General features: G+C 39.6%; 1 protein-coding gene across 1 annotated transcript in view; it reads left to right on the forward strand.

Annotated features, from left to right (window-relative positions):
• The first annotated feature begins 3,150 nt into the window (after window positions 1-3,150).
• RLF (RLF zinc finger) overlaps window positions 3,151-27,284 on the forward strand; it is an 83,394-nt gene continuing 59,260 nt past the window's right edge. Inside the window, exon 1 of the mRNA XM_079903809.1 lies at window positions 3,151-3,639. Within this exon, the coding sequence (XP_079759935.1) occupies window positions 3,406-3,639 (234 nt within the window). The 5' untranslated portion in view covers window positions 3,151-3,405. The remainder of the gene's footprint in view (window positions 3,640-27,284) is intronic.

The following is a 27,284-nucleotide window of genomic DNA, read 5'->3' on the forward strand; positions in this document are numbered from 1 at the left end:
GTCAGCAGGATTGGTTTCTTCTGAGGCCTCTCTCCTGGGCTTCCAGATGGTCACCTTCTCACTGTGTCCTCACATGGTCTTTCGTCTGTGCACATGGAACCCTGGTGGCTGTGCATCCACATTTCCTCTTCTTATAAAGACACTGGTCAGATTGGGTTAATATCATGCTTTGTAACAGTCAGATTGAATTAGTACCCTAACAACCTCACTTTAACTTAATTGTCTTTTTAAAGGCTCTGTCTTCAAAAACAGTAACATTCTGAGTTACTGGGGGTTAGGGTTTCAACATTATCAATTTTCGGGGGCAAAATTCATCCCATAACATCTTTATGATCTTTGTTGATTATAAAAGTAATCTATGCTTTTTTAAAATCAAATTATACAGAAATGTGTAAGTAGAAAGTCAAAGTCTCCTGTCATCTCACTTCTCATGACAATATCTCCCAACAGTTAGGCGTAATCAGTGTTTCTTGAAAGAATGAGTGAGTGAGCATGGGGTGGGCTTCATATTACACCTGAAAAAAGTGAGGCACCAAAGAGGCTAAGCAACCTTTTCTAGGTTATAAAACTAGTTAATGAAAAGAGAACCAGGACTTCCCTGGTGGCGCAGTGGTTAAGAATCCACCTGCTGATTCAGGGGACAGGGTTCGAGCCCTAGTCTGGGACATCCCACATGCCACAGAGCAACTAAGCCCATTCGCCACAACTACTGAAGCCTGCACACCTAGAACCTGTGCTCCACAACAAGAGAAGCCACCGCAATGAGAAGCTCACGCACTGCAACAAAGAGTAGCCCCTGCTTGCCACAACTAGAGAAAGCCCACGCACAGCAATGAAGACCCAACACAGCCAAAAAATAACTAAATAAAATAAATTTTTAAAAAGTGAACCATACCCAGTTCTACTAATTTCTCATCCAACGTTCCTTCTACTATCTTATGCTACTCCTTTTTTATATTTGTTGTAATTTTTGAATAAAGACGTGTTCCTCATTTTTAATGTTAAAGTGGGTAAGTTGAAGATTTTATATTTCTCTTTAAAAGTTACCAAACCTGGGAATTCCCTGGCGTGCCTGGGTCATTCCTTAACCAGTTCGCTACTTCCAAACATCTAATATCCAGCCAGCTTTACTCATTTAGGTCACCTGTCTAAGTCACGTAGGAATATGAGTTTATGACGCCTGATTTACCTTTCCCCAGGTAATCTCATCTAGTCCCACTTAAATACCATAAACTTTTACATTTTCTTCTTTTGTTTAACAAATATAGATTGCCCACATGCCAGGAACTACCTTACCAGACACTAGGGATATAGGATTGAGTAAAATAAGTCACCCTACTTTCAAAGAATTTACCTTCTAGCAGGTGAGACACACAAAATAGTGATAATGTAAAGCCAATTAATATGAACAAAATGAAAAGACAGCAAGGGATAGAGAAGGCTATTTTAGACAGGGTCATCTGCCCCTGTGAGGTCATACTTGAACCTGAACGAAATGAAAAAAGGAAGGATTCCCCAGAGAGAGGAAACAATAAGTACAAAAGTCATGGAGATTGTCTGTCTTGTTTAAGAATGGCAAGGTCAGTGTGGCTGGAGCCCAATGAGTGAGATGAAGTGGTGGGAAGAGCATTTGGAGAGGTAACAGGGCAAATACAGATAGGACTTTGTAGGCTCTGGTAAGGATGAGGGGGAGCCACTAGAATGTTCTGAGCAGGGGGGAGTGATGTGATCTGAACTATGTTTTGTTTTGTTTTTAATTTATTTTGGTTGCGCCAGGTCTTAGTTGTGTCTGGCGGGCTCCTTAGTTGTGGCTCACCAGCTCCTTTAGTTGTGGCATGTGTGCTCCTTAGTTGAGGCTCGTGGGTTCCTTAGTTGTGGCATGCAAACTCTTAGTTGCAGCATGCATGTGGGATCTAGTTCCCTGACCGGGGATCGAACTCGTATCCTGTGTATTGGAAGGTGGATTCTTCACCACTGCATCACCAGGGAAGTCCCTGAACTATGTTTTAAGAGGAGTTATGTGGCTATCCTGTGGAGAACTGACTGGAGGAGGGCAAGAATAGAAATAGCTAGTTTACTGAAAAGGCGTGCGGGCTTCAGTAGTTGTGGCACGTAGGCTCAGTAGTTGTGGCTCGCAGACTCTAGAGCACAGGCTCAGTAGTTGTGGCGCATGGGCTTAGTTGCCCCGCGGCATGTGGGATCTTCCCGGACCAGAGCTCGAACTCGTGTCCCCTGCATTGGCAGGTGGATTCTTAACCATGGCGTCACCAGGGAAGTCCATGTGCATCTTTAATTTTACTAAGTGTTACACATTCTTCTCCTAAATGATGTACCAATTTATACTTCCACCAGCAGTACATAAGTTCCATTTTCCTAACTCCTAACACATGGTACTAATTTAAAATTTCTGCCAATCTGATGGGTATGAAATTATATCTCACTGTTGTTTTAATTTGTACTTTGATAGTACTTTGACAGTAAAGTTAAATATCTTGTCATGGGTTTATTGGCCATTTGGGTTTCTTTTTTTGGTGATCTACCTCAATATCCTTTCTCTACTTTTCTATTGGATTGTTTGCTTTTTTCCTTTTGATTTTGGGAACTTCTTGGGATATTAATCCTTTGATGGCTATATATATGGTGAATATTGTCTAATCTTTCGCTTGTTGTGTGCCATCTTTTAAAACTTCTGTTATTACAGAATTAACAAATTTTAATGCAGTAAAGCTAACAATATTTTGCCTTATGTTGTGTGTTTTTTGGATCTTATTTAAGAAAGTCTTCTCTATTTTGCTAACATAAAGATATTTATATTTTCTTTACTCCATCCAGCATTTAATTTTTGGATATGCTCTGAGGTAAAAATCCAATTTAACTTTTTCTTCCCCCTTTTGGAAAAAAATGTTCCAGCGCCATTTATTGAAAAGTTCACCCTTTACCTACTGACTTGTAATGCCCTGTCTATTATAAACCACGTTCCCATGGGCTAGTCTTCATTTCGGCCTCACAACCTCCACTGGCTTGCTTATTTTTCTTCTACTGGGGATGCTTTCCTTTATCGCTCTTCTCAGGGCTGCATCTCTCTCGTTCTTCAGATCGCAGCTCAAATGTCATTCCTCCATATCTAGATTATATCTACAGGTATGTCCGTCTCGGGGACCCCACGACTCCAAAAGGTCTGGAAGGACTGCAGTGGGCAGGAGCTACTGCTCAGCTGTTGCCAGGCCGTTGCCCGGGCGGCTATCGGGGAGGCCGCAGAGGGGAGGAACATCCCGAGTTCGAGTGACGGAATCCAGCAGGCGCCAGAGTCGCCCAGGGGTGCGTCACAGAGCGCGGTCGACCGGGGGCGGGGCCAGGTCTGAGTCACGTGGCTTGGTTGCCTACGCGCTGCTGGGCCGTGGGAAGATGGCGGACGGAAAGGGAGACGCCGCCGTCGCCGGGGCTGGGGCTGAGGCTCCGGCGGGAGTCGGAGCCGGAGACGGAACCGAGACAGAGTCCATGGCTCGGGGTCATAGCCCTGCATCTCCGGTGCCGGGAGCCTCAGGGCTGCGACCTTGTCTGTGGCAGCTGGAGACAGAGCTGAGGGAGCAGGAGGTGTCGGAGGTCTCATCTTTGAACTACTGCCGGAGCTTCTGCCAGGTGAGGGGCGGACTGGCTGGCTGAGGGCGGCAGGGCGGGGAGGCCAGGGGAAGAGGCCCCGGACCCGTTGCTGCAGCCGGGGCCGGACTGAAAGGCGCCACCTCCATGTCTTGCCGCGCCCCCGGGCCGGGAAGGCCCAGTTCGGAAGCCCGACCGCTGGCCCCCCTCAGCCACTGCCCGACTTCGGCCACCGCCAGGGCGGGTTGCGCTGGGTTAGACTGAGAGCCCGAAGGGCGCCGGCAGCTCCCTGGAAGGGCCGTGCCCTGTCGTCGTTGCCTGTCCCCCCGGCTGGTGGTTGGAGCGCCATTGCCTCCTGAGGGATTGATTGCTCGCTCGTTCCTTCCCGGAGATGCTTTTTTGAGTAGAGTGCAGATCTCCAAATTGTAAAACCTGGGTTTTCCTAAATAATCCGGAGATATATGTTGGGGCCAGAGACTTATGTTTGGAGTCAACGTCTTCTGGGCCCCTAAAAGGTATGACAGTTGGCTTTGAAAGACGTCTAGGGCTTTCTGCTTAAGGATTGTGGAGCTGGTTGGCTGTTTGGTTTTTGCTGCCTTTTTTGGGGGGGGCATCAAAGCTGTTCTTTCGCCTCTTCTATATCCCTTTGAGAATTGTGCTGCCAGAAATGAGGCTCGTGATCCTTGTAGTGGTTATTAGGCTCTTTGAGTAGAAGAGGATTGGGAAAGATGAGGAGTGTGGTCTCTCTTGGCAGTTCTGTGACCATTTCTGTGCCGTAGTAGGTCCTAAACCTATGATTACATATTTCTTGGTATGCTTAGTTTCGTTTCCAGGATCACGCCGAGATTTTTCTTTATAAATTTAAAGATGTGCCATTATTATTTCTACGTCTGCTTGTTTGTTCTAATCAGGTTTTGGAGCCGCCCCTCTGCTTCTCACCTGGTGCACCTTAGAAAATGCAAAATAATCGTTGGCACTTGGGCTCTTAATGAGTAGTTGAGTGTGCTGAATAAATTGCGGTGTTCCACAGTTATAATTTTGAGGGACAATTTGCTCTGTTGGTCCGGAGAAGAATCAAAAATTGACTTGATTGAATGTCTTTCTCCCTCCTCTCTGCTGAGCCAGAAGCACTTCATCTCTAAATGGGTTTTGTCCTTGCTAATCTTTTCCATACGTTGTATCACTCCAGTTTTTATGTCTACAACCGTCAGCCTTTCCCTGAACTCTGAAGTACTAAGGTGTTCTTTGCTTCTTCACTAGCAGTGAACATTCTTAGTACACATATTTACTTTACAAACTTTTACTGACTCCATAGGATGGTGCCAAACACTTTACCAAGTGCTGAGGAAACGTAAATAAGACTGCACTTACCCTTGATGAGCTTACGGTTGGGAGGCGGTAGTAGAAATAACAGTATTGTCAATGCAGTTTTGGTAATGATGGAAGAGGAGGCGTTGTAGAAATACTGGGAGAGGCCAGTTTAGATGGGGTGGCCTGGGAAGGCCCTATGGCTGAAGGGATGAAAATGAGTCTTGAATATCGGGGAAGGGGGTGGTATTCCAGAGTCAAAGGTACAGATGAGAAGGAAAACAGTGCTTTGGGAGAAGAGGGAGCTAATTGGACCCGGATTAGTGAGGAGGAGAGCAGAAAAACTGTTGGTTTTGGGTAAGCCTCCTAAGCTTGCGTTGTCTTCCTAGAAGAATAGCAAGAATGGATATAACCCATCAAATTGAAGCTTGTCAGAGGATAACATATATATATATATTCTGCTTTATGCCTACTGCTGGCAGCTCTGATTTTATTTTAACTGAATTTTAATGTATTGAGTCTTAGTGATACTTAGATATGTGAGGGCACAGAAGAATTTTAAAAAGGAAGTACTTTTGTAATTTGTCTTTCTTATGAAGTTCTTTTTTTTGGCCTGAAGTTTTCCCAAAACAATGTTTTGCACTAACAAAATAAAAGGAGTATCTGTGACGGTATGTTGTAATAGAAAGCACATTGGATTGCGAGTTAGTTGGGTCCTAATTATGACTTTACCACTTACTAGTTAATAACCTGGGGCAAACTATGACTGTGAGATTGTTTTGTTTTCTGACCTTTATCTTGTAGTGCTTTATACGAACAGCAGACAGAAAGTTTATATTCAACCCTTCACAGTATTTATCACAATATTTTTGTTACATTTTCCCCATAGCCCAGATAAAATCAGTAGAGTATCCTTTCTTACCAGATACAGAAAAGTTTTTTAAAATTTTATGATGAAGTAGGAATAATTTCACTATCCAAATTTGGTTGAATAGCTTTTGGTTTCACATTTGAAAGGCAGAATAAAATTTATTCATCTGCTGATTGTGTGTGTGCGCCTGACATTGCATTAAGTGCTGGAGATAGGAGCCTGCTCTGCAGGAGCACCTAATGAATGTGTAGAGAGATGTAGTTGTATTACATTATCATAAAGGCCTGACCTGTGCTCTCTGGGATGCTTAACTGCCACAAAATTATTTCCATCATGTGTTTACTTTAGAGATATTGTCTTAAGGACTTATACTGTGCCAAGTAGATCCCTCCTGCAACAGGCTGGGACCGTATTCTCTCTAGCTCTTGCAGCACTTAAAAGAAATGGCTCTGTCTTTGGAATTGCACCAAATCAAGAAATGAACTAACATATGAAAGGATAGAGAAGCTTGTTTCATTCTGGGCATGTTTTCAATTTTCAGAAGTTTGTGAAGATGATCAAAATGAAACTTCAGAAGTAATAGTTACTAAGAAAATGATATTTAGATGAAGTTGTAGTTCGTGAAAATTTGTATTCAGTGATTATGGGGGGTGTGTGTGTGTGTGTGTGTGTGTGTGTGTGTGTGTGTGTGTGCGCGCGCGCGTGTGTGCGTGTTTTCCCCTTCCCTCAGTTCCTTTTCTGAAAACATTGTCTGCCAGACAGTCAGTGTGGATAAGATTAACTCCAGAAAACAGTCTTTCTTTGTTTTGCTGAAAAATTGATGATATCCTCTCAAATTCTTGCTATATTTTGGGAACCCAGATTCCTGAAGTTTTCCAACTGGCTGTTGTATTTGTAACACAAATTTTGAACACTTTTTTAAAGTAGACTTCATTAATAACTTGAAATTATACTTTGAGACTATCAAACAGAGTAGTTTTATGAGTAAACCTTGTTTATGAGACACTTTGAGTTCTGGAACTAACAGTGACTTTGTAGATTTTTAAATGTTAAATTAGGTAAGTACTGAATATTTCATTTTCCCTTAGATTAGTGATTGAGTTCAAAGGGCCTAAATCAGATGGGCATACTGGCTTTACCATTTAAACTAGCTGTGTAACCTTGGCGCATGTTATTTTCTTTAAACCTTAGTTTTCTCATTTGCAAATGGAATGATAACAGTACTTACTGTTCTCTATGTAAATACACTGTTGTGTGGACTAAATAAAACAATCTCTGTAAAAAACAATGGCCCCAGAATTATCTGAGTTATCCAGATTTCTTGGAATAAAAAGTCAACAGTCTTGCCCCCAGCTTACTTTTCAGCTCTTACCTAGCCTTTCCCATCACCCCAGTTCTACTGTTACTTATTCAGGAGTACTTGGAGTTCATGGATCAAACTGGGATCTCAGTTACTCCTATGATTAAAATTTTGCCTGTGAATTTCCAGGTGCATTATTTTGGAAAAGATGACCTTAATTTTCATTGGATTCTTCAAGATCCAAGACACGTTAGGTTTTCAGTAAATATTTCCCAAGTGACTGATCTACAAAAGGATGGAATTACTCCTTTAACAAAAACTCAGCTCATTAAGCATTTTTATGTCTTTCCCTTTCATTGTGCTGTTCTATCCTTTTCTCTCATTTTCTGCATGACAAGTTTTCCTTCTCTAGGGCCCAGTGCAAATGTTACCTTGTCTGTGAAGCTTTCTTTGATTTTACTAGATAGATTTCCTCTTAGTTGTTTGTGTTCTTTTGACACTTTGCACATACCTATGGTTTTAACTCCTTTCCTTGCTGTCACCGTCTTAGTTCAGGCTTCACAATGTCCTTTTGCAGCAACTCTTCACTAATCTTTCTTGCCTTCTTACTGGCCTTATCAGCAATGCATTTTGATGTTCCTTTTAAATTATAAACATAATCTTGTTGGTCACTTTATTCCCTAAAATTCTTCAATGGTTTTTTCCCCAAAGGCAAGATAAAATTCACATTTATCAGCCTGGCATGCAGAGTCTTTTAGGATCTGGACTTGCTCCACCCCTTACACCCAACTTTTTTTTTTTTTGTCTACCTTCATCCCAGTGTTCATCTCTCAGTCCACTTGATTAACCCCAGGGTCACCCCTTCCTCATCTGCTTATTTATCCTTTAAGACGTGACTCAAATAATAAGTTTTTTAGAGCATTTTCTGATTTCAGCAGACAGAATGAGGTGATTCTTTCACTTAGAATATGGACTCCAGTAGCATCTTGTACATCGGCACGGTACCTCAATGTTTTTGTCCATGTTTATCTCTTCTATTGACTAGTAAACCAACGAGTCTTTGTTGTATACCTGGTACCTAGCAATTAATACAATGCCTGGCCCACAAAACTAATCTGTTGAATGAATTATATTGTAGGAACTTCATAATATACTCAAGAGATGAGTACTTCAAAAAAAACACCTAATGTAAAATCTAGTATGTTAAAAGGCAGTTCTACCATAAGAAATTCCTGTAAAGGAACAGGATAGGAGATTTTGGTCCTTTCTTAGAGACAATACTTGTCAACTTAGCTTACATTAATATAATAAATATAATAAAATACACATTTACATGTGTGGGTTGAGGACTAGTGTTGATGAAGGGAGAAAATAGGAGGCATTATATAGTATTGAGGAAGAGTTACCAGTCTAATAGGACAACAGTTTGGAGATGTTGAGAGAGGGAGGATCAGTCTTCCTAACTCCTTGAGGTTGGTGGCCGTGAAGACTCTTGAGCATTACCTCTTTCATTTATTTTTACCTTTTTTCAATTATTTATTTTAAAGGGCTTTTATTAAATGCATTAGCTTTTCTTCTTGTGCTGCCTTCTCCTGGGAGATGTCTAAATAGGAACTAAATGACAGTTATAACAGCAAAAGCTAGCTTTTCAGTGTGTGTAACCAAAACATATTATAAATGTGACCTGTGAAGCAGTGAGAACTTTGGGTGCTGTTATTTACTGTGGTACCACCCAGTCTCTTGTACTGTGGTCCCTAGTGACTTCTGTGTCTACCTGTGGATCATGCTCTTCTGAACAATGTTAGTTAAAAAGTCTAGATAGAACACACCGCTTATTTCAAGACCGCAAAGGCATTGGCAAACTAAAATGTGCTTTGTTTTCATTCAGTTGTAGACATCTGTCATCTCTCCCAGAGGTCTTCTTTGGCTATCTTATCTAAAACAGCACTTCCCCATCTTCTTTACACTGCTTTATATTTCTTTTAATCACTGACTCTGTCTGATATGTGTATTTGTCTGTATCCCCACCTGGAATGTAAGCATCATGAGGGTGTTTGTATTGTTTACCCAGTGCCTAGATAGTCCCTGGCACTTAATGGCTATTCAATCAGTATTTATTGATCTTTTATCTCCTTCCTTCCATAAATCCCTGACTAGACTTCTTAAGAGTAACAAGCAAGACTTAGCTTATCTTTATCAAGAAATAGGAACTTTTCTTGTCAGCAGGTTTATGCTGCTTCCTAGTAGGGATCAGGTTTTATTGTTCTTTGTATCTTGATTAACTAAGAGTAGAACCTCATTTTAATTTTATTTATATTTTCCAAGAACTTCCCCTGGTTGCTTATATTCCACAAATATTTAAAGTAATGAATTTTTCAGCAAACTTTCTTAGCCAGATTGAAGCATTTATTTTGGATATGATTGACACCATACTTTACAACCCAAACATAGATTGCAAGATGGTATAAAAAATAGATTCCTAAAACTTTCATTGCTGACATAAGCAACATAGAAACCATATGAAAAAATAGAGGGATATTTAATTTATTGAGCATCTTTTGTGTGCCAGGCACTTGGGTAGGTGGTGGTATTTTCCTTTTACGGTAGAAAACAGACCCAGGGAAATTACGAAACTTTCCCAGGATCACACAGCTGTGGCGAAGTCTTTGACTCCAGAGCCCATGCTGTTTTTCTTATATCAGCATTTCCTAAATTATGTTTTGTTCCATGAAATATACGTATGCATAAGCACTTCTTGAAATAAGGATTATTTGTTCATATAAGTTGGGAAAATGTTGGGATAAACGTTTTTTGTTGTTGTTGTGTTCTGTTTTGTTTTGTTTTGTTTTTGCGGTACGTGGGCCTCTCACTGTTGTGGCCTCTCCCGTTGCGGAGCACAGGCTCTGGACGCGCAGGCCCAGCGGCCATGGCTCACGGGCCCAGGCGCTCCGCGGCATGTGGGATCTTCCCGGACCGGGGCACGAACCCGTGTCCCCTGCATCGGCAGGCGGACTCTCAACCATTGCGCCACCAGGGAAGCCCAGTGTTGTTGTTGTTTTTTAATTAATTAATTAATTTTTGGCTGCTTTGGATCCTTGTTGCTGCGCACAGTCCCCCTCTAGCTGCGGTGTCTTTGCCGCAGTGCGTGGGCCTCTCAGTGCGGTGGCTTCTCCCGTTACGGAGCACGGGCTCCAGGCAAGTGGGCTCAGTAGTCGTGGCTCGTGGGCTCTAGAGCGCAGGCTCAGTAGTTGTGGTGCACGGGCCCAGCTGCTCCGCGGCACGTGGGATCTTCCCGGACCAGGAACCGAACCCGTGTCCCCTGCATTAGCAGGCGGACTCTCAACCACTGCGCCACCAGAGCAGTCCCTAAACATTTTTTTAATATGACACATTGTGACTCTTCTAGAGAGACATTTAAGTATTGTACAACATTTGCCAAAATTAAGGTGTCTAAAACATTTAACATTTGGGAGATTGGGATTGACACATATACACTATTTATACCATGTATAAAATAGATAACTAATGAGAACATACTGTATAGCCCAGGGAACTCTACTTAATGCACTGTGGTGATCTAAATGGGAAGGAAATCCAAAAAAGAAGGGATATGTGTATATGTATAGCTGATTCATTTTGCTGTACAGTGGAAACTAACACAACATTGTAAAGCAACTATACTCCAATAAAAATTAATTTAAAAAAATAAATGAAACATTTTGCCATGTTCTAAACCTTATGTCAGCCCCCAAATCACATGCTTTACTTTCATTATAGTAAGGCAAATTAGTGTGGTGAGGAGTTGATTGCTTTATGTTTCTGCACACCACCGAGTTTTGATTTCCTGTTGTTAGCCTAAACATGACTGTGAGCTTTTTTTTTTCCTTTTTGGCTGCATTGGGTCTTTGTTGCTGCGCGTGGACTTTCTCTAGTTGCGGCGAGCAGAGGCTACTCTTTGTTGCAGTGTGCGAGCTTCTCATTGCGGTGGCTTCTCTTGTTGTGGAGCACAGGCTCTAGGCACGTGGGCTTCAGTAGTTGTGGCACGTGGGCTCAGTAGTTGTGGCACGCGGGCTCAGTAGTTGCGGCTCATGGGCTCTAGAGTGCAGGCTCAGTAGTTGTGACGCACAGGCTTAGTTGCCCTGTGGCATGTGGGATCTTCCTTGACCAGGGATTGAACCCGTGTCTCCTGCATTGGCAGGTGGATTCTTAACCACTCTGCCACCAGGGAAGTCCTGACTGTGAGCATTTTATAAAACCAATTTCCCTCCAAAGTCTTCGCAGGTGTTAGATTATACTTATTGTCCCAAATGAAAAATATTTTAATGTATTATAATTTTTTGGAAGTTGAGAATGAATTACATTTCAGACATATTTTGAGTTCAAGTTTATTTATTCATCTAGGTTTACCTATATTTCTGCACATAGCAAGCTTGGGAACTACTGATGTATTTGTCTTTTCTCCTCACTTTTGTGCTGCGCCTGATTTCGCTAATGTGTTTTTTAGAGGACTTTTCTTATTCTTTTTTGGGGGGATCTAGTAGCTTATTGTGCTGACATTTGATCTCATTGTATTTTTACTCCCAAAGAAATAACCTGAGTGTGTCACATTAGCCAGTACAGTAATGCCTTCTAATATGGACACTTATAAGAATTATTACCAGATATGATAGAATGAATGACTTAGCTTGGGAATTGTATTTTTATGATATATGGTTGTGTAAAACAGGCATATTTTCATTTGGGATTTCATTTTCTTTTTTCCATATGTATGTTTAAAATATATAAGGTATCCTGGGCTTCCCTGGTGGCACAGTGGTTGAGAGTCCGCCTGCCAATGCAGGGGACACGGGTTCGTGCCCCGGTCTGGGAAGATCCCACATGCCGCGGAGCGGCTAGGCCCGTGAGCCATGGCTGCTGAGCCTGCGCGTCCTGAGCCTGTACTCCACAACGGGAGAGGCCACAACAGTGAGTGGCCCGCGTACCGCCAAAAAAAAATATATATGTGTATATATATATATATATATATATAAGGTATCTTAAAGAAATAAAACTAATTATATATAGTTTTTGTTTTTTGTGACTCCAAACTGATACATGCACATTCTAGAAGCTTAAGACAAGATGTGTAAATGCATAAAGTAAAAAGTGAAAGTACCATGTAGCCTCACTGTTAATAACTTGATGTATTATTCTGATTTTTGGAAAAGCACATATAGTATATGTGTGTATATAAATATTAAAACTTTTAGTTGCCCAAGCAACTCATGAACACATTCTAATTGTAAAAACTTAGAATAATGTAAAAGAAGAGAAAGTTAAGATGAAAACTACCATATACTCCCTATACTTCAGTACTACATTTTCTTAGGTTAACAGTTTGGGAATGTACACTTACAGAATTTTTCCATATGATATGTATTATTTTTAGAAAAATACTGTCAAGTTTATATACTAAAACTTGCTTATTTCATTTAATATATTGTAGATATCTTTTCACATGGAACACACACATATTAACTACATTAAAAAAACTGCATAGTATTCCATTGAAAACTGCATTGATTTTATTTTTATTTTTTAATTAATTTATTTTTGGCTGCGTTGGGTCTTTATTGCTGTGCACGGGTCTTTCTCTAGTTGCGGTGAGCGGGGGCTGAGCGGGGGCTACTCTTCATCGCTGTGCGTGGGCTTCTCATTGCGGTGGCTTCTCTTGTTGTGGAGCGTGGGCTCTAGGTTCATGGGCTTCAGTAGTTGTGGCTCGCGGGCTCTAGAGCTCAGGCTCAGTAGTTGTGGCTCACGGGCTTAGTTTCTCCACGGCATGTGGGATCTTCCTGGATCAGGGCTTGAACCCATGTCCCCTGCATTGGCAGGCGGATTCTTAACCACTGTGCCACCAGGGAAGTCCAAAACTGCATTGATTTTAAATTATGCAAGTAGCAAAACCTTCAACACTCTTTTTTTTTTCTAATTTATATTTATTTATTTATTTGGCTGCGTTGGGTCTTCGCTGCTGTGTGCAGGCTTTCTCTAGTTGCAGTGAGCAGGGCCTGCTCTTCGTTGCAGTGCGCGGGCTTCTCATTGTTGTGGCTTCTCTTGCTGTGGAGCATGGGCTCTAGGTGTGCAGGCTTCAGTAGTTGTGGCTCATGGGTTCTAGAGCGCAGGCTCAGTAGTTGTGGCACATGTGCTTAGTTGTTCCGCAGCATGTGGGATCTTCCCGGACCAGGGCTTGAACCTATGTCCTGTGTACTGGCAGGCAGATTCTTTTTTTTTTTTTGCGGTACGTGGGCCTCTCACTGTTGTGGCCTCTCCCGTTGCAGAGCACAGGCTCCGGACGCGCAGGCTCAGCGGCCATGGCTCACGGGCCAAGCTGCTCCGCGGCATGTGGGATCTTCCTGGACCGGGGCACGAACCCGCGTCCCCTGCATCGGCAGGCGGACTCTCAACCACTGCGCCACCAGGGAAGCCCACTGGCAGGCAGATTCTTAACCACTGTGCCATCAGGGAAGTCCCAAAACCTTCAACACTCTTAATTTAAAAATTTTTAAAACTGTAAAAGCTATGCTCAAGGCAGAATATATGAAGCTACAGAAAGGTTTTAGGAAAAAGTAGAAGCCCTTTCTTGCCTTCAGTTCCTCCAGTCACTCCCCACAGCAGTTAACGGTGTCTTATGTGTTCTTAAAAATTAAAATGCACACTCTTCTGCAATTTATATTTTAATTAATTAATTTTTGAAAAGAGTTATTTTTTTTTAATTTATTTTTGGCTGCGTCGGGTCATAGTTGTAGCACTTGGGATCTTCCTTGAGGCATGCGGGATCTTTTGTTGCGGCGCATGGGCTCTTCGTTGTAGTGCACAAGCTTCTCTCTAGTTGTGGTGTGCGGGTTTTCTTTTCTCTAGTTGTGGCGCGCAGTCTCCAGGGCGCATGGGCTCTGTAGTTTGCAGCACGCAGGCTCTAGTTGAGGCACACGAGCTCGGTAGTTGTGGCGCACGGGCTTAGTTGCCCCGCGGCGTGTGGGATCTTAGCTCCCTGACTAGGGATAGAACTCGCATCCCCTGCATTGATTGTAAGGCGGATTCTTTATCACTGGACCACTAGGGAAGTCCCTACATTTTGATTTAATATACTGAGGACAGCTTTCTGTATCAGTACACGTTGAACATTACCATAATTAAATAATTTGTATTCTTTTTTGTTGTTACCGCAAATAATGTTGAAGTGAACAACCTTAAACATTAAGCATTAGTTATTTATATCCATAGCATAAATTCCTGGCATTGACATTACAGTACTGGACTAAAGAGAATGTTTTTTTAAAATTTTGATAGATACTGGCCTACGAGAAGTTGAGTATGTACTTCCACCAATAGTGTTATGGAGTCCCTGTTTCACTATATCCTTGCCAACCCTGGTATTACTAAACTTTTTAATATTTGCCCATCTGATAGTGGCAGATAATTGCTATCACACTATTAATTTGTATTTTAACAGCATTAAAAAAATTTATATATTCATTTATTTTGGCTGCGCCGGGTCTTAGTTGTGGCACACGGGATCTTCGTTGTGGCACACGGGATCTTCGTTGTGGCATGCGGGATCTTTAGTTGTGGCATGTTGGCTTCGTAGTTGCGGCATACGTGCTTCTTAGTTGCAGCATGTGAACACGTAGTTGCGGCATGCATGCGGGATCTAGTTCCCCAACCAGGAATTGAACCTGGACCCCTGCATTGGGAGCACGGAGTCTTACCCACTGGACCACCAGGGAAGTCCTTGTTATTTTTTCATGTGTATTAGATATTTACTTTTTTTTCCTGTGAGGTTTGTCTTTACCTTTTTTTTTTTAACATACTTCTGTTTTAAAATGTTATTATTTAAAAGTCATTAAAATTTGGTTGTGTCTAATGATCGAGTGTGACCTTGTAATCTTAAGATTCCATGCTGCTTTGAGGTTCTCAAGAAGCAGAACATACTACAGAGAGTTAGTTGCAGCCTAACCTGAGGCCATCAGAATGTATCATACAATTTAGTGATTGATTGTTGTTGTGAGAGATTTGTCAGTGTACTTATTTCCAACAAACATTTATTGATCATTACTACTTTGGGGAGATTTGGGAATCTTTGGGAAGACTGAGTCATAGCTGAATAAATGGAAAGACCCTAGTGCATTACATTAGCTAACTCTTTCTTATGTTGTTATCTTTATATGTTTTCAGATAAAGTGTCACTGAATGGATGTATTATTACCTTGCACCAAATCAGTTTGTTACGGGGCCTCAAATTGCTGCTTAAATGAGATGGCCTTTTAGGTGTGATTCTCCTCTAAAACTACATAAGTCTACTGGGAAACATTTGCTAAGGATTATTTTCTAAGTCACCTCCAAACATTTGCCTTGTGTATCCTTATTGAAATAAATAAATTTTAAATGTTCTATTTATGCAGTACCAATATATAAATTACAAGCAAACACAGAAGTATAAAAGGGATGAGACTTTTAAAACTAATTTAAATAAAAGTTTCAATATTATATTTCTGCCCCTTGATGGGTTATCATTTACACCTTTAGGGTAAGTGCCCATCCCAGTGGAAACCACTCTACTAATTTGAGCTGAAATTATTTGTTTACATTAGTTGTTATGCTCACTATCCTTATTTGACTCTTTCCTTCATAATGAAAGCTTGATTTTGGTAAATGAAAATGTTAATCCTAGAGCAAATTATCCAATGAAGTTCTAACAGTAAATGTGGGTAAAACATCATGTTTCGTCAATATTACGTTTTATTGTCTTATGAAATGGAGAACATATACAATAGAAAGTACATTTTAAGTTTGAAGTTAAGAGGTTTCGGTTTAAATCCTCATTCCAACACTTTTGTGATCTTAAACCTTGCCGTGAGTCTATATTCTTGTCTATAAAATTGGGGGTAATAGAAAGCTACCCCGTAGGTTGTTGTGAGGATCAAATGGGACAATATTACAGTACCCGTAGCATAGTTTTTGGTAGCAGCAGATAGGTACCCAGCGTGTCTGTCTCCTTATTTTGTTTCTATACTGAATATTGTTTTTTTTTTGGTTGGTTTTTTTTTTGTTTTTTTTTTCCGGTACGCGGGCCTCTCACTGCTGTGGCCTCTCCCTCTGCAGATGCACAGGCCCAGCGGCCATGGCTCACGGGCCCAGCCACTCCGCGGCATGTGGGATCTTCCCGGACTGGGGCACGAACCTGTGTTCCCTGCATCGGCAGGCGGACTCTCAAAGAAGTATTTCATGTAGCGTGGTTTTCCTCCATTTTCCTGTCAATGTAGAGCTCACTGAAAGAAAAAAGTTACCTAAATGCTTTCAGAGCATTTGCTGACATAGTTTTAGATTCAGAGAGCCTATGATGAGTTTTGTAGACTGGAAGTGTAATTTACAGTAACTTTCTATTACATTGAAGCAATATGGATGCCTTTTGGGGTTTATAGTAGGTATAATGCGTTTGATGTGTTGCAACTAATAGTTTGTTCTATATGAAATATTTTTTATTCATTTGGCTGTTGGCTTTAACTTGGTTTATTGTTTGGCATTTAAATTTTGTGTTTCATTTTATTGAAATGTGCATATATCGAAAGTGATTTGACTTTGTAACGTGGATTTGAGTTCTTGGGAAAAAGTTGGCCATGTTTTCATAAAATTGTAGAATCTTATGTTTGGGGGAAGAACTTTGGAGGTTTTCTGCCCCATTCCCTTTCCAGTTTAAAACTTGTAAGTTAGAAACTCCCTCTCAGTCGAGGATGTTAGCCGAGGATCAGAATAATTATATCAATATTGTGTGATATTATATAACAGCTGTAATATCAATAAAGTTCTGAACTTTGACATATCTATTTACTATCAAGCAAAATTGATTATCATTGTAATCTGATGTGAGCACCTTTCTAAAAAATACTGTGATCTTAAGCATTTTCTTTTTAAAATTCCCACAAGTGCAGTTTGGTCAATATTATGCTGCTCTCCTCCTTTACAGGGTTTGAAGGAAGCAGTGAGAATTTGGGAGTTCAATCTACTTAGTTGAATTTGTTTTAGTATACAGGCATATTTCATGCTAATCAAAGATATGTATCGGAAAAATTGTCTTAATCGAACTTCAAAAATAAGTTAGCATATCCTTTAATAATTGGGCAAAGAATCAAAAGCAAATAATTACAAAATACGTGTTATGTGCTACTTGGGGTTCTGGTCTGCAGTGAGCTTATTGTCTAGTGGAGAAGATAAATATTAAGCAGTTTTTCCTGTTACATATGCTTATTGGTACAAAAGAGCAGTAGTCAGTGTTTGACGGTTATATGTATTTATCTACCTTCCAACTAGTTTGTCCTTAGGTAACACGAACATAAGCAAAACAATTCCCTTGCTTAACTATTACATAATAATTTTTAGGTCTAACATAAATGGTTTTGAGTAAGCAACATTATTGCTCTTTCCAATTGGTATAGATTATAAAGAAATGATTTTCCGTGCCACTTTTCTATAATCGGCTTCAGTAGTGTTTGTTGCCAAACTGAAAATTTGAAGCAAGTGTATGGTTAAGAAGGGAAGACCCTACTAATTTAAGGGAGTGCAGGAATGCCAGGAATCCGTCTTGGACTAGATGAGGGCTTTTATAAGATATTTTAGATTTGGAAATGCCAAAAAATAAGTACCCTTTGAACACCCCAGAGCCATAAAACATTTGAGCACTGGAGATTATTACAAAGAATTAGAAAGCTTTTGTTTATGTATATAAGGCATATGTACCAAATTGTATTTATTGGGGTTATTTGGCGATAGAGAGTAGTGGTAGAATTAGATGGCACTGGTGTGATCTTTCACTTCTTTGTTGCGTAGAAAATTTTAAAGTGGGGGAATTATGAGTGGATTTTCCCTTTTTGGTGTATTTCAGTATTTTTCAAATTAAGTTTAAACAGGCAAAAAGGTAGTACTATATGTATTGGTATGAAAGGGTATCCAAGATCTGTTGTTTTAGAAACAGAAAACTATATAGTATCCCATTTCATAAAGCAATGATGTATAGAAAAAGTTTTGAAAGACAGTTAAAGTGTTATCATTTGTTGCATTTCAGTGAAGAATAAGTGGGACGTTCACTTTATGTTTCTTGTGTTTTTGTACGGTTTATACTTATATATTACCCTTTTTAATTAATTTTCATTTTATCAACTATTGTTTCAGTACTTGTCTTTGCTTCTTTCCTTTGTTAGATACTGTTTCCTAGCCCTCCTGTCTTTGTCTTGTTTTACTCCCCTGTTTGGGATGTGAGGAGTTACCCTCCAGTAGCTTCCTGAGGAGGTTTCCCCTCTCTTTTGTGTTAGTTAGGCTGGGTGTAGGAATCTAGGTTGAAAATCAGTTTTGCTCAGAACTTTGAATGGTATGTTACTTTTCAAAAAAATCAAATATTTCCAGGATACAGGTAGTAAAGTGCATACTAAAATGAACACAACCTAAGAAATAAAATAATTGAAGCTACCTATGTACCCTGTTACAGACATCATCTCCCTCCCACCATCATCCTGATTTTGCTATTTAATCTCTCCTCCATCTCTTTACTTTGTATTTGTGTATTTTAATATAATGTGTAATATTATTTCTTATATTTTTCAGCTTTGCTTAAATGATGTACTGTATGTATTCTGAAGCTCTTTGAATTCAACATAATGTGTCTAAGGTGTATCTAGTGTGTATGTATAGTTTTTGGTATGTATAGTCTTGATACTTTCATTTTTCACTGGTGTGTAGTATTTCATTATGTAAATATATCAGTTCATTTGTCCATTCTTTTACTGATGGATTTAGAGGCATTTACATTAACTGCTGGGGTAGATATCTTTTCCTTATATGTTTATACATGGCTGCAAGAATTTCTTTTAGGGTATATGCTTACAGTGGAATTGCTAGCTTCATATATAAGCCTATCTTCAACTATAATAAATACTGCCAAGTTACTCTCCAAAGTATTTGTAGCAGTTTATGCAGTTATCAGTGTATGAAAGTTACCATTGCCCTTCATTCTTGCCAATACTTTGTATAGTCGACAGTTTAATTGTAGCCGTTCTGATGGATAGACTGTGGTATCTCATTGTGGTTTTAATTTTTTTTTCTGTTTACTTGTGAGGAGTTGCTTATCTTTTTGGTTATATTTATTGCTATTCAGATTTCCTCTTTTCTGAATTACTTTTTCCTATTTTTTGCTCATTTTTCATTTGGGTTTTCTTAACAGTTTTTATGAAATTATATTCTAGATATGAATTTTTTGTTGGTCATTACTTTGGAATTATCTTTTCTTCTGTTTATCTTTTCACTTTTTATATCATTATTTTTAACGTAATTTTTAAACTTTTTTTAACATTTCATTTATTTTTGGCTGCATTGGTCTTCATTGCTGCACGTGGGCTTTCTCTGGTTGCGGCGAGTGGGGGCTATTCATTGCGATGCAGTGACTTCCCTTGTGGAGCACGGGCTCTAGGCATGTGGGCTTCAGTAGTTGTAGCACGCAGGCTCAGGAGGTGTGACTCCCGGGCTTAGTTGCTCCACGGCATGTGGGATCTTCCCAGACCAGGGCTTGAACCCATGTCCCCTGCATTGGCAGGAGGATTCTTAATCACTGTGCCACCAGGGAAGTCCCTTATATTATTTTTATGCACAGAATTTTTACACTTTATTGCAGTAAAAACAGTAAATCTGACAATTGAAATGTAAAATTTATTTAAATTCCTTTTATGATTTTGTGCATTTTGTGGAGCATTGTGTTTTTTTAAAAAAAGCTTTATTGAGGTATAATTGACATACAGTAAACTGCTCATATTTAAAATGAACAATTTGATAAGCTTTGGCATATCTGTATACCCATGAAACCACAATCAAGATAACAAATATATCCGTCACTCCTAGAACTTTCTTTCTACTCCCATTGTATTTCCTCTTTCTTACTTTCCTCCCGTACATAACCATAACATCCTCACTCAGCTATGCTGCTTTCTCTATATATAGATTATATTGCATTTTTAGAATTTTACATAAATAAACCTGTAAGTCTCTTTTTGGTTTCTTGCAGTATAATTATTTTGAAATTCGTTTATGATGTTGTATATATTAATAATTAATTCCTTTCATTGCTGAGTATTCATTCTATGGCTTTATCATGATTTGTTTATTCACCTGTTGGTATATTTGGCTTGTTTCCAGTTTTTAGCTAATACAGACAAAGCTGCTATGAACATTCACGTGTAAGTCTTTGTGTGAACAAACGCCTTCTCTTTCTCTTGGGTAAATAACTGGAATGGCTGGGTCACATGTCAGGTTTTTGAGAGTAGTTGTATCATTTTACATTCCTACCAACAATGTATGAGAGTTCTAGTTTTCCACCTCCTGATCAGCACTTGGTGTGGCCAGTCTTTTTAGCTTTAGCCATTTTAAAATTAGTGGCAGCTCATTGTGGTTCTCATTTGCCTTTCCCTAATGACTTCTGTTGAGTATCTTTTCATGTGCTTAGTTACCAACCATGTATCTTCTTTGGGAATGTATATTTTCAACTCTTGCTCATTTGAAAAAATTGGATTGTCTCTTTTCTTACTGTTGAGTTTTGAGGGGTGTATGTGTGTGTTTTTGGACCCAAGTCCTTTATGCAATATATTCTTCTTTTTTTCCTTCTTTAAATGTTGTGACTTAGGTGGCAAAGGGTAGACAGATTGGGGATGGTGATTTGTATCACTTTTAAGTTACACACATTCTGCCTCTGGTTCACTTGGGATCTCTGGAGGGAACACCCTTGGCTGTGACACAGATTCCATGGTGTTGATGTGGGCATGGAGAAAGCCTGAGGTGCTCTCTACCAGCTTAGAAGGAGCAGATCATGACAAGGATGAACTGAGGCAGAACAACATGGTGGCAGACACACATTGTGGACAGAACTGTTCTAAACGCATGAGAGACACTATCAAGAACTTCAGAGAAAAACTGGGTGAGACACTAACAGGAACGAAATGTCCTGCATTACTAGATGGGCATAAGAGCAGCCAAGCCATGGCTTGCTTGTTGGCATGTATTCTCCTAGGCTGTGGTTTGCCTTTTTATTCTCTTAACAGTGTCTTTTGAAGGACACAAGTTCTTAATTTTGATAAAGCTCAGTTTATTAACTTGTTCTTTTATTTATTTTTATTAATTAATTAATATTATTTATTTCTGGCTGTGTTGGGTCTTCGTTGCTGTGCGCGGGCTTTCTCTAGTTGTGGTGAGCAGGGGCTACTCTTTGTTGCGGTGCACAGGCTTCTCATTGAGGTGGCTTCTCTTGTTGCAGAGCACGGGCTCTAGGGCGCGCGGGCTTCAGTAGTTGTGGCTCGCGGGCCCTAGAGCACAGGCTCAGTAGTTGTGGCACACGGACTTAGTTTCTCTGCGGCATGTGGGATCTTCCCGGACCAGGGCTCGAACCCGTGTCTCCTGCATTGGCAGGCCTATTCTTAACCACTGAGCTACCAGGGAAGCCCAACTTGTTCTTTTATTGATTGTATTTTTCATGTTATGTCTGAGAAATCTGCCTAACCCAAGAGCACAAAAGCTTTCTATGTTCTCTTCTATAAATGTTACTGTTTTAGGTTTTACATTTAGATCTGTGATCCATTTGGAGTTAATTTTTGTGTATTGTGTGAGTGATGGGTGGAAGTCATTTTTCTAAAAATATGAACATCTCAATGTTACAGAATCATTTGTTGAAAAGACTGCTTTCCCATTGAATTGAGAAATTGCCTTTGCGCTTTGCTGAAAATCAATTAGCCATATGTATGTAGGTCTGTTTCTGGACTTTATTCGGTTCTGTTGATCTATTTGTATACCCTGATGCCGTTACCACACTCTTGTGTTGCTTTTTTCAAACAGAAAATACAATGTTATGAAAGCTATGTTACACATAGAGACAGGAAGTAGAATGGTGATTGCCAGGGGCTGGAGGGAAGGGGAAATGAGGAGTTATTGTTTAATGGGTAAGTTTCAGTTTTGCAAGGTGAAACAAGTTCTGTGGATGGATGTTGGTGATGGTAGCACAGCAGTGTAAATGTACTTAATGTCACAGAACTGTACACTTAAAAAAATGGTTAAGGTAGTAAGTTTTGTTACGTGTATTTTGCCACAGTTTTTTAAGCTGTATTGTGCAATGTCTGGTGCAAAATGAGTACTCAGTCATTTCAGTTAAGTGATTTTTAAAAATCAAGACCCAGAGAGGTTAGCTGGCAAATGATGGGGGGTAGAGGTTTGAATCCACAGCCGAAAGGCATGTTATTTCACTCTATTACACAACTGCCTCAGAATTGTGATCCTCTTCCCCCGTGTGATAAAGCTTGGATTTAAAAATCTCAAGATTTAAGAGGTATTCTAGATCAATCTCTTTAGTACTAGTGACTTACTAAAACAGAAATGTGGGGTATTTGAATTTATCCTTCTCTTTCCCCAGTCTTCCTAATCATGCTTATGCACTTCTGTTTCTTGAAAATTGCTCTTCTTAAATCTTAAGACATAAAGTTAACTTTTTTGGGTATTTTTTTATATTGTAGTAAAGTATGCATAATATAAAATTTTTCACTTTAGCTATTTTTAAGCATACAGTTCACAGTGGCATTAAGTATGTTATGTTGTTATGCAACTGTCACCACCATTCATCTTCAGAACATTTTCATCTTCCCACACTGAACCTCTGAACTCATCAGACATTAATCCCCCATTCGTCCCTCTCCCCTGCCTCTGGTAACCACCATTCTGCTTTCTGCCTCTATGAATTTGACTATGGTGCATTTTTATAAGTGGAAACCTATGTCTCTTCGTGACTTGCTTATTTCACTTAGCGTAATGGCTTTAAGATTCATCGAGGTTGTAGCATGTGTCAAATTTCCTTTCTTTTTAAGGCTGAATAATATGCCACTGTTATACCACAATTTGTTCATCTATCCCTTGATGGATTCTTGGATTGCGTCCACCTATTGTAAATAATGCTGCTATGAACATGGGAACAAATAGCTCTTCAGGTCACTGCTTTCAGTTCTTTTGGGTGTATATCCAGAAGTGAAATTACTAGATCATATGGTAATTCTGTTTAATTTTTGGAGAAACCATCATACTTTTGCACAGTGGCTGAACCATTTTACATTCCCACCAACAATGCACAGGGGTTCCAAATTCTCCACATTTTTGCAAACAATTGTTATTTTCTGTTTGTTTTTGATAATAACTATCCTAATGAGTGTGAAATGGTATCTCACTGTGATTTTGATTTGCATTTCCTACTTACTGATGTTGAACATTTTTTCATGTGCTTATTGGCCATTTGTGTATCTTCTTTGGAGAAATGTCTGTTTAAGTCCTTTGCCCATTATTAATTGGGTTTTGTTGTTGTTGAGTTTTAAAGCTTTATATATTTTGGATATTAATCCATTAACAGATAGATGACTTGCAGATATTTTCACCTGTTTTGCAGGTTTTCTTTTTACCACATGGATAGTATCCAAATTTCGGGGTACAAAAGTTTTTAATTTTGATATAGCTCAGTTTATCTGTTTATACTTTTGTTACGTGTGCTCTCAGTATCATGACTAAGAAATCATTTCCAAGTCCAATATCAGGAAGCTTTTCCACTGTTTTCTTCCAAGCGTTTTATGATTTTTAGCTCTTAGATCTATTTTTTCCCTTTTTCTTTTCTTTTTTTAATTGAAGTGTAGTTGATTTACAATATTGTGTTAGCTTCCGGTGTACAGTAAAATTATTATACATATATTTTTCAGATTATTTTCCATTATAGGTTATTACAAGATATTGCATATAGTTTCCTGTGATATACAGTAAATCCTTGCTGCTTATCTGTTTTTTTTGTTTTGTTTTTTATTTATTTAATTTATTTATTTTTGGCTGCATTGGGTCTTCATTGCGGTGCGCAGGCTTCTCATTGCGGTGGCTTCTCTTGTTGTGGAGCCCGGGCTCTAAGCGCATGGGCTTCAGTAGTTGTGGCTCGCAGGGTCTAGAGTGCAGGCTTAGTAGTTGTGGCGCACAGGCTTACTTGCCTCGCGGCATGTGGGATCTTCCTGGACCAGGGCTCAAACCAGTGTCCCCTGCATTGGCAGGGGGATTCTTAACCACTGTGCCACCAGGGAAGCCCTGCTTATCTGTTTTATATGTAGCAGTTTGTATCTGTTAATCCCATAGTACTCCTAATTTATCCCTCCCTTCCCCTTTGGTAACCATAAGTTTGTTTTCTGTGTCTGTTTCGTATATAGATTCATTTTTATTATTTTTTAGATTCCCCATATAAGTGATATCAATGTGATATTTGTCTTTCTCTGACTGACTTCATTTAGTATGATATTCTCTAGGTCCATCCATGTTGCTGCAAATGGCAATATTTCATTCTATTTTATGACTGTAATATTCTGTTGTTGTGGGGGGTGTGTGTGTGTGTGTGTGTGTATGTATACACACACACACATACCACATCTTCTTAAGCCAGTTGTCTCTTGGTGGGCGCTTGGGTTGTTTCCATCTTGGGTATTGTGAATAATGCTGCTATGAACATTGGGGTACATGTATCTTTTCAAATCAGAGTTTTTGTCTTTTCAGGATATATGCCCAGAGGTGGAATTGCTGGATGGTATGGTAGCTTTATTTTTAGTTTTTAAAGGAATCTTCACGCTTTTTTCCATAGTGGCTGCACCAGTTTACGTTCCCACCAACAGTGTAGTAGGGTTCCTTTTTCTCCACATTCTGTCCAGCATTTGTTATTTGTAGACTTTTTGATGATAGCCATTCTGACTGATGTGAGGTGATATCTCATTGTGGTTTTGATTTGCATTTCTCTGATAATTAGTGACGTTGAGTATCTTTTCATGTGCCTGTTGGTCATCTGTGTGTCTTTTTGGAGAGATGTCTGTTGAGGTCTTCTGCCCATTGTTTGATTGGGTTGTTTGGTTTTTTGATACTGAGTTGTAGGAGTTGTTGGTATATTTTGGATATTAACCCTTTGTCAGTCACATCATTTGCAAATATTTTCTCCTGTTCCATAGGTTGTCTTTTCATTTTGTTGATGGTTTTGTTTGCTGTGCAAAAGTTTTTAAGTTTCATTAGGTCCCATTTGTTTATTTTTGCTTTTATTTCTTTTGCCTTTGCAGTCTGATCTTAGATCTATTTTGAGCTAATTTATGGTATAAGGTAAGAGTCTAATTCTTTTGCATATGGATATTCAATTTTCCCAACACTGTTTGTTGAAAAGACTGTCCTTTCCCGCACTGAATGGTCTTGGCACCCTGGAAAATCATTTGACCATATATGCGAGGGTTTATTTCTGGACTCCTCTATTTCATTGGTCTGTGTGTCCGTCTTTACTTGAGTACACACTGCTTTGATTACTGTAGCTTTGTAGTAAATTTTGAAATCAGAAAGTATCAGATTTACAACTTCATTCTTCTTTTTCAAGTTTGTTTTGGCAGTTCAAGGTCCCTTGAGATTCTATGTTAATTTTAGGATGGATTTTTCTATTTCTACCCCCCCAAAAAAAGTCACTGGGATTTTGATAGGGATTGCATTGAATCTGTGGGTTGCTTTGTATAGTATTGACATCTTAACAATATTGTATTTTAATCCATGGACATTTTCATGACATGTCTTGCCATTTATTTGTGTCTTCTTTAATATCTCTCTTCAAGTTTTTTTAATATATAAATTTATTTATTGATTGATTGCTGCTGCACTGGGTCTTCGTGGCTGTGCGCGGGTCTTCGTGGCTGTGCGCGGGCTTTCTCTAGTTGCTGTGAGCGGGGGCTACTCTTCATTGTGGTGTGCTGGCTTCTCCTTGCAGTGGCTTCTGTTGTTGTGGAGCACATGCTCTAGGCACGCGGGCTTCAGTAGTTGTGGCACTCAGGCTCAGTAGTTGTGGCTCGTGGACTCTAGAGCGCAGGCTCAGTAGTTGTGGCGCATGGGCTTAGTTGCTTCGCGGCATGTGGGATCTTCCTGGACCAGGGCTCGAACCCGTATCCCCTGCATTGGCAGGCGGATTCTTAACCACTGTGCCACTAGGGAAGCCCTCTCATCAAGTTCTAATAGTTTTCAGTGTGCAAGTCTTTCACTTCCTTGGTTTATTCCTGTTTTTTTGATGTGATTGTAAATGGAATAGTTAACTTCCTTTTCAGATTATTTATTGTTAGTGTATAAAACCACAACTGAGGGAATTCCCTGGCAGTCCAGTTGTTAGGACTGTGTGGTTTCACTGCTGTGGACCCGGGTTTGATCCCTGGTTGTGGAACTAAGATCCTGCAAGCTGTGCGGCGTGGCCAAGAACAAAAAACACAACTGGTTTTTGTATGTTGATTTTATATCCTGCAACTTTGCTGAACTTGTTTATATGAATAGTTTTTTTGGTGTGGAATATTTAATATATGTAAAATCATGTCATCTGCAAACAGTGATACTGTATTTTTCTTTCCAATTTGGATGCCTTTTATTTCTTTTTCTTGCCTAATTGCTCTCACTAGGACTTCCAGTACTGTATTGAATAGAAGTGGTGAATGTGGATATCCTTCTTCCTGACCTTAAAGGAAAAGCTTTTAGTCTTTCACCATTGAATATAATGTTAGGGTTTTTCATTCATGGTCTATATTATGTGGAGGTAATTTTCTTCTACTCCTAGTTCGTTGAGTGTTTTTTTTTTTTAATCATGCATGAAAGATTGTTGAATTTTTCAAACACTCTTCATCAGTGGAGGTGATCATGTGAGGTTTTTTCCCTTCATGCTCTTAACGTGGTGTAGTGCACTAATTGATTTTTATATGCTTTACCATCCTTGCATTCCAGGAATAAATCCCACTTGGTCATAGTGTATAATCCATTTTAATATGGCATTGAATTCAGTTTGCTAGTATTTTGTTGATGATTTTTGTATCATTGTTCATAAGGCCTATGGATCTGTAGTTTTCTTTACTTGTAGTCTTTGTCTGGCTTTTGTATCAAGGTAATGCTGGCCTCATAGAATGAGCTAGGATGTATTACCTCTTCAGTTTTTTGGGAACATTAACTGTTGATGCTGTTCTCATCCAAGCTCTCTTCCTTACTGTTATTGATAACTGAAATGAAGATACCATATGGGTGCTGTAAAGGAAACATGAAAATTTTCATTCAACCACAGTAGTAATGAAAAGATGATAAATTGAATAAACA

The sequence above is a fragment of the Stenella coeruleoalba genome (genome assembly GCF_951394435.1).
Source record: "Stenella coeruleoalba genome assembly, chromosome: 1".
NCBI lineage: Eukaryota > Metazoa > Chordata > Mammalia > Artiodactyla > Delphinidae > Stenella > Stenella coeruleoalba.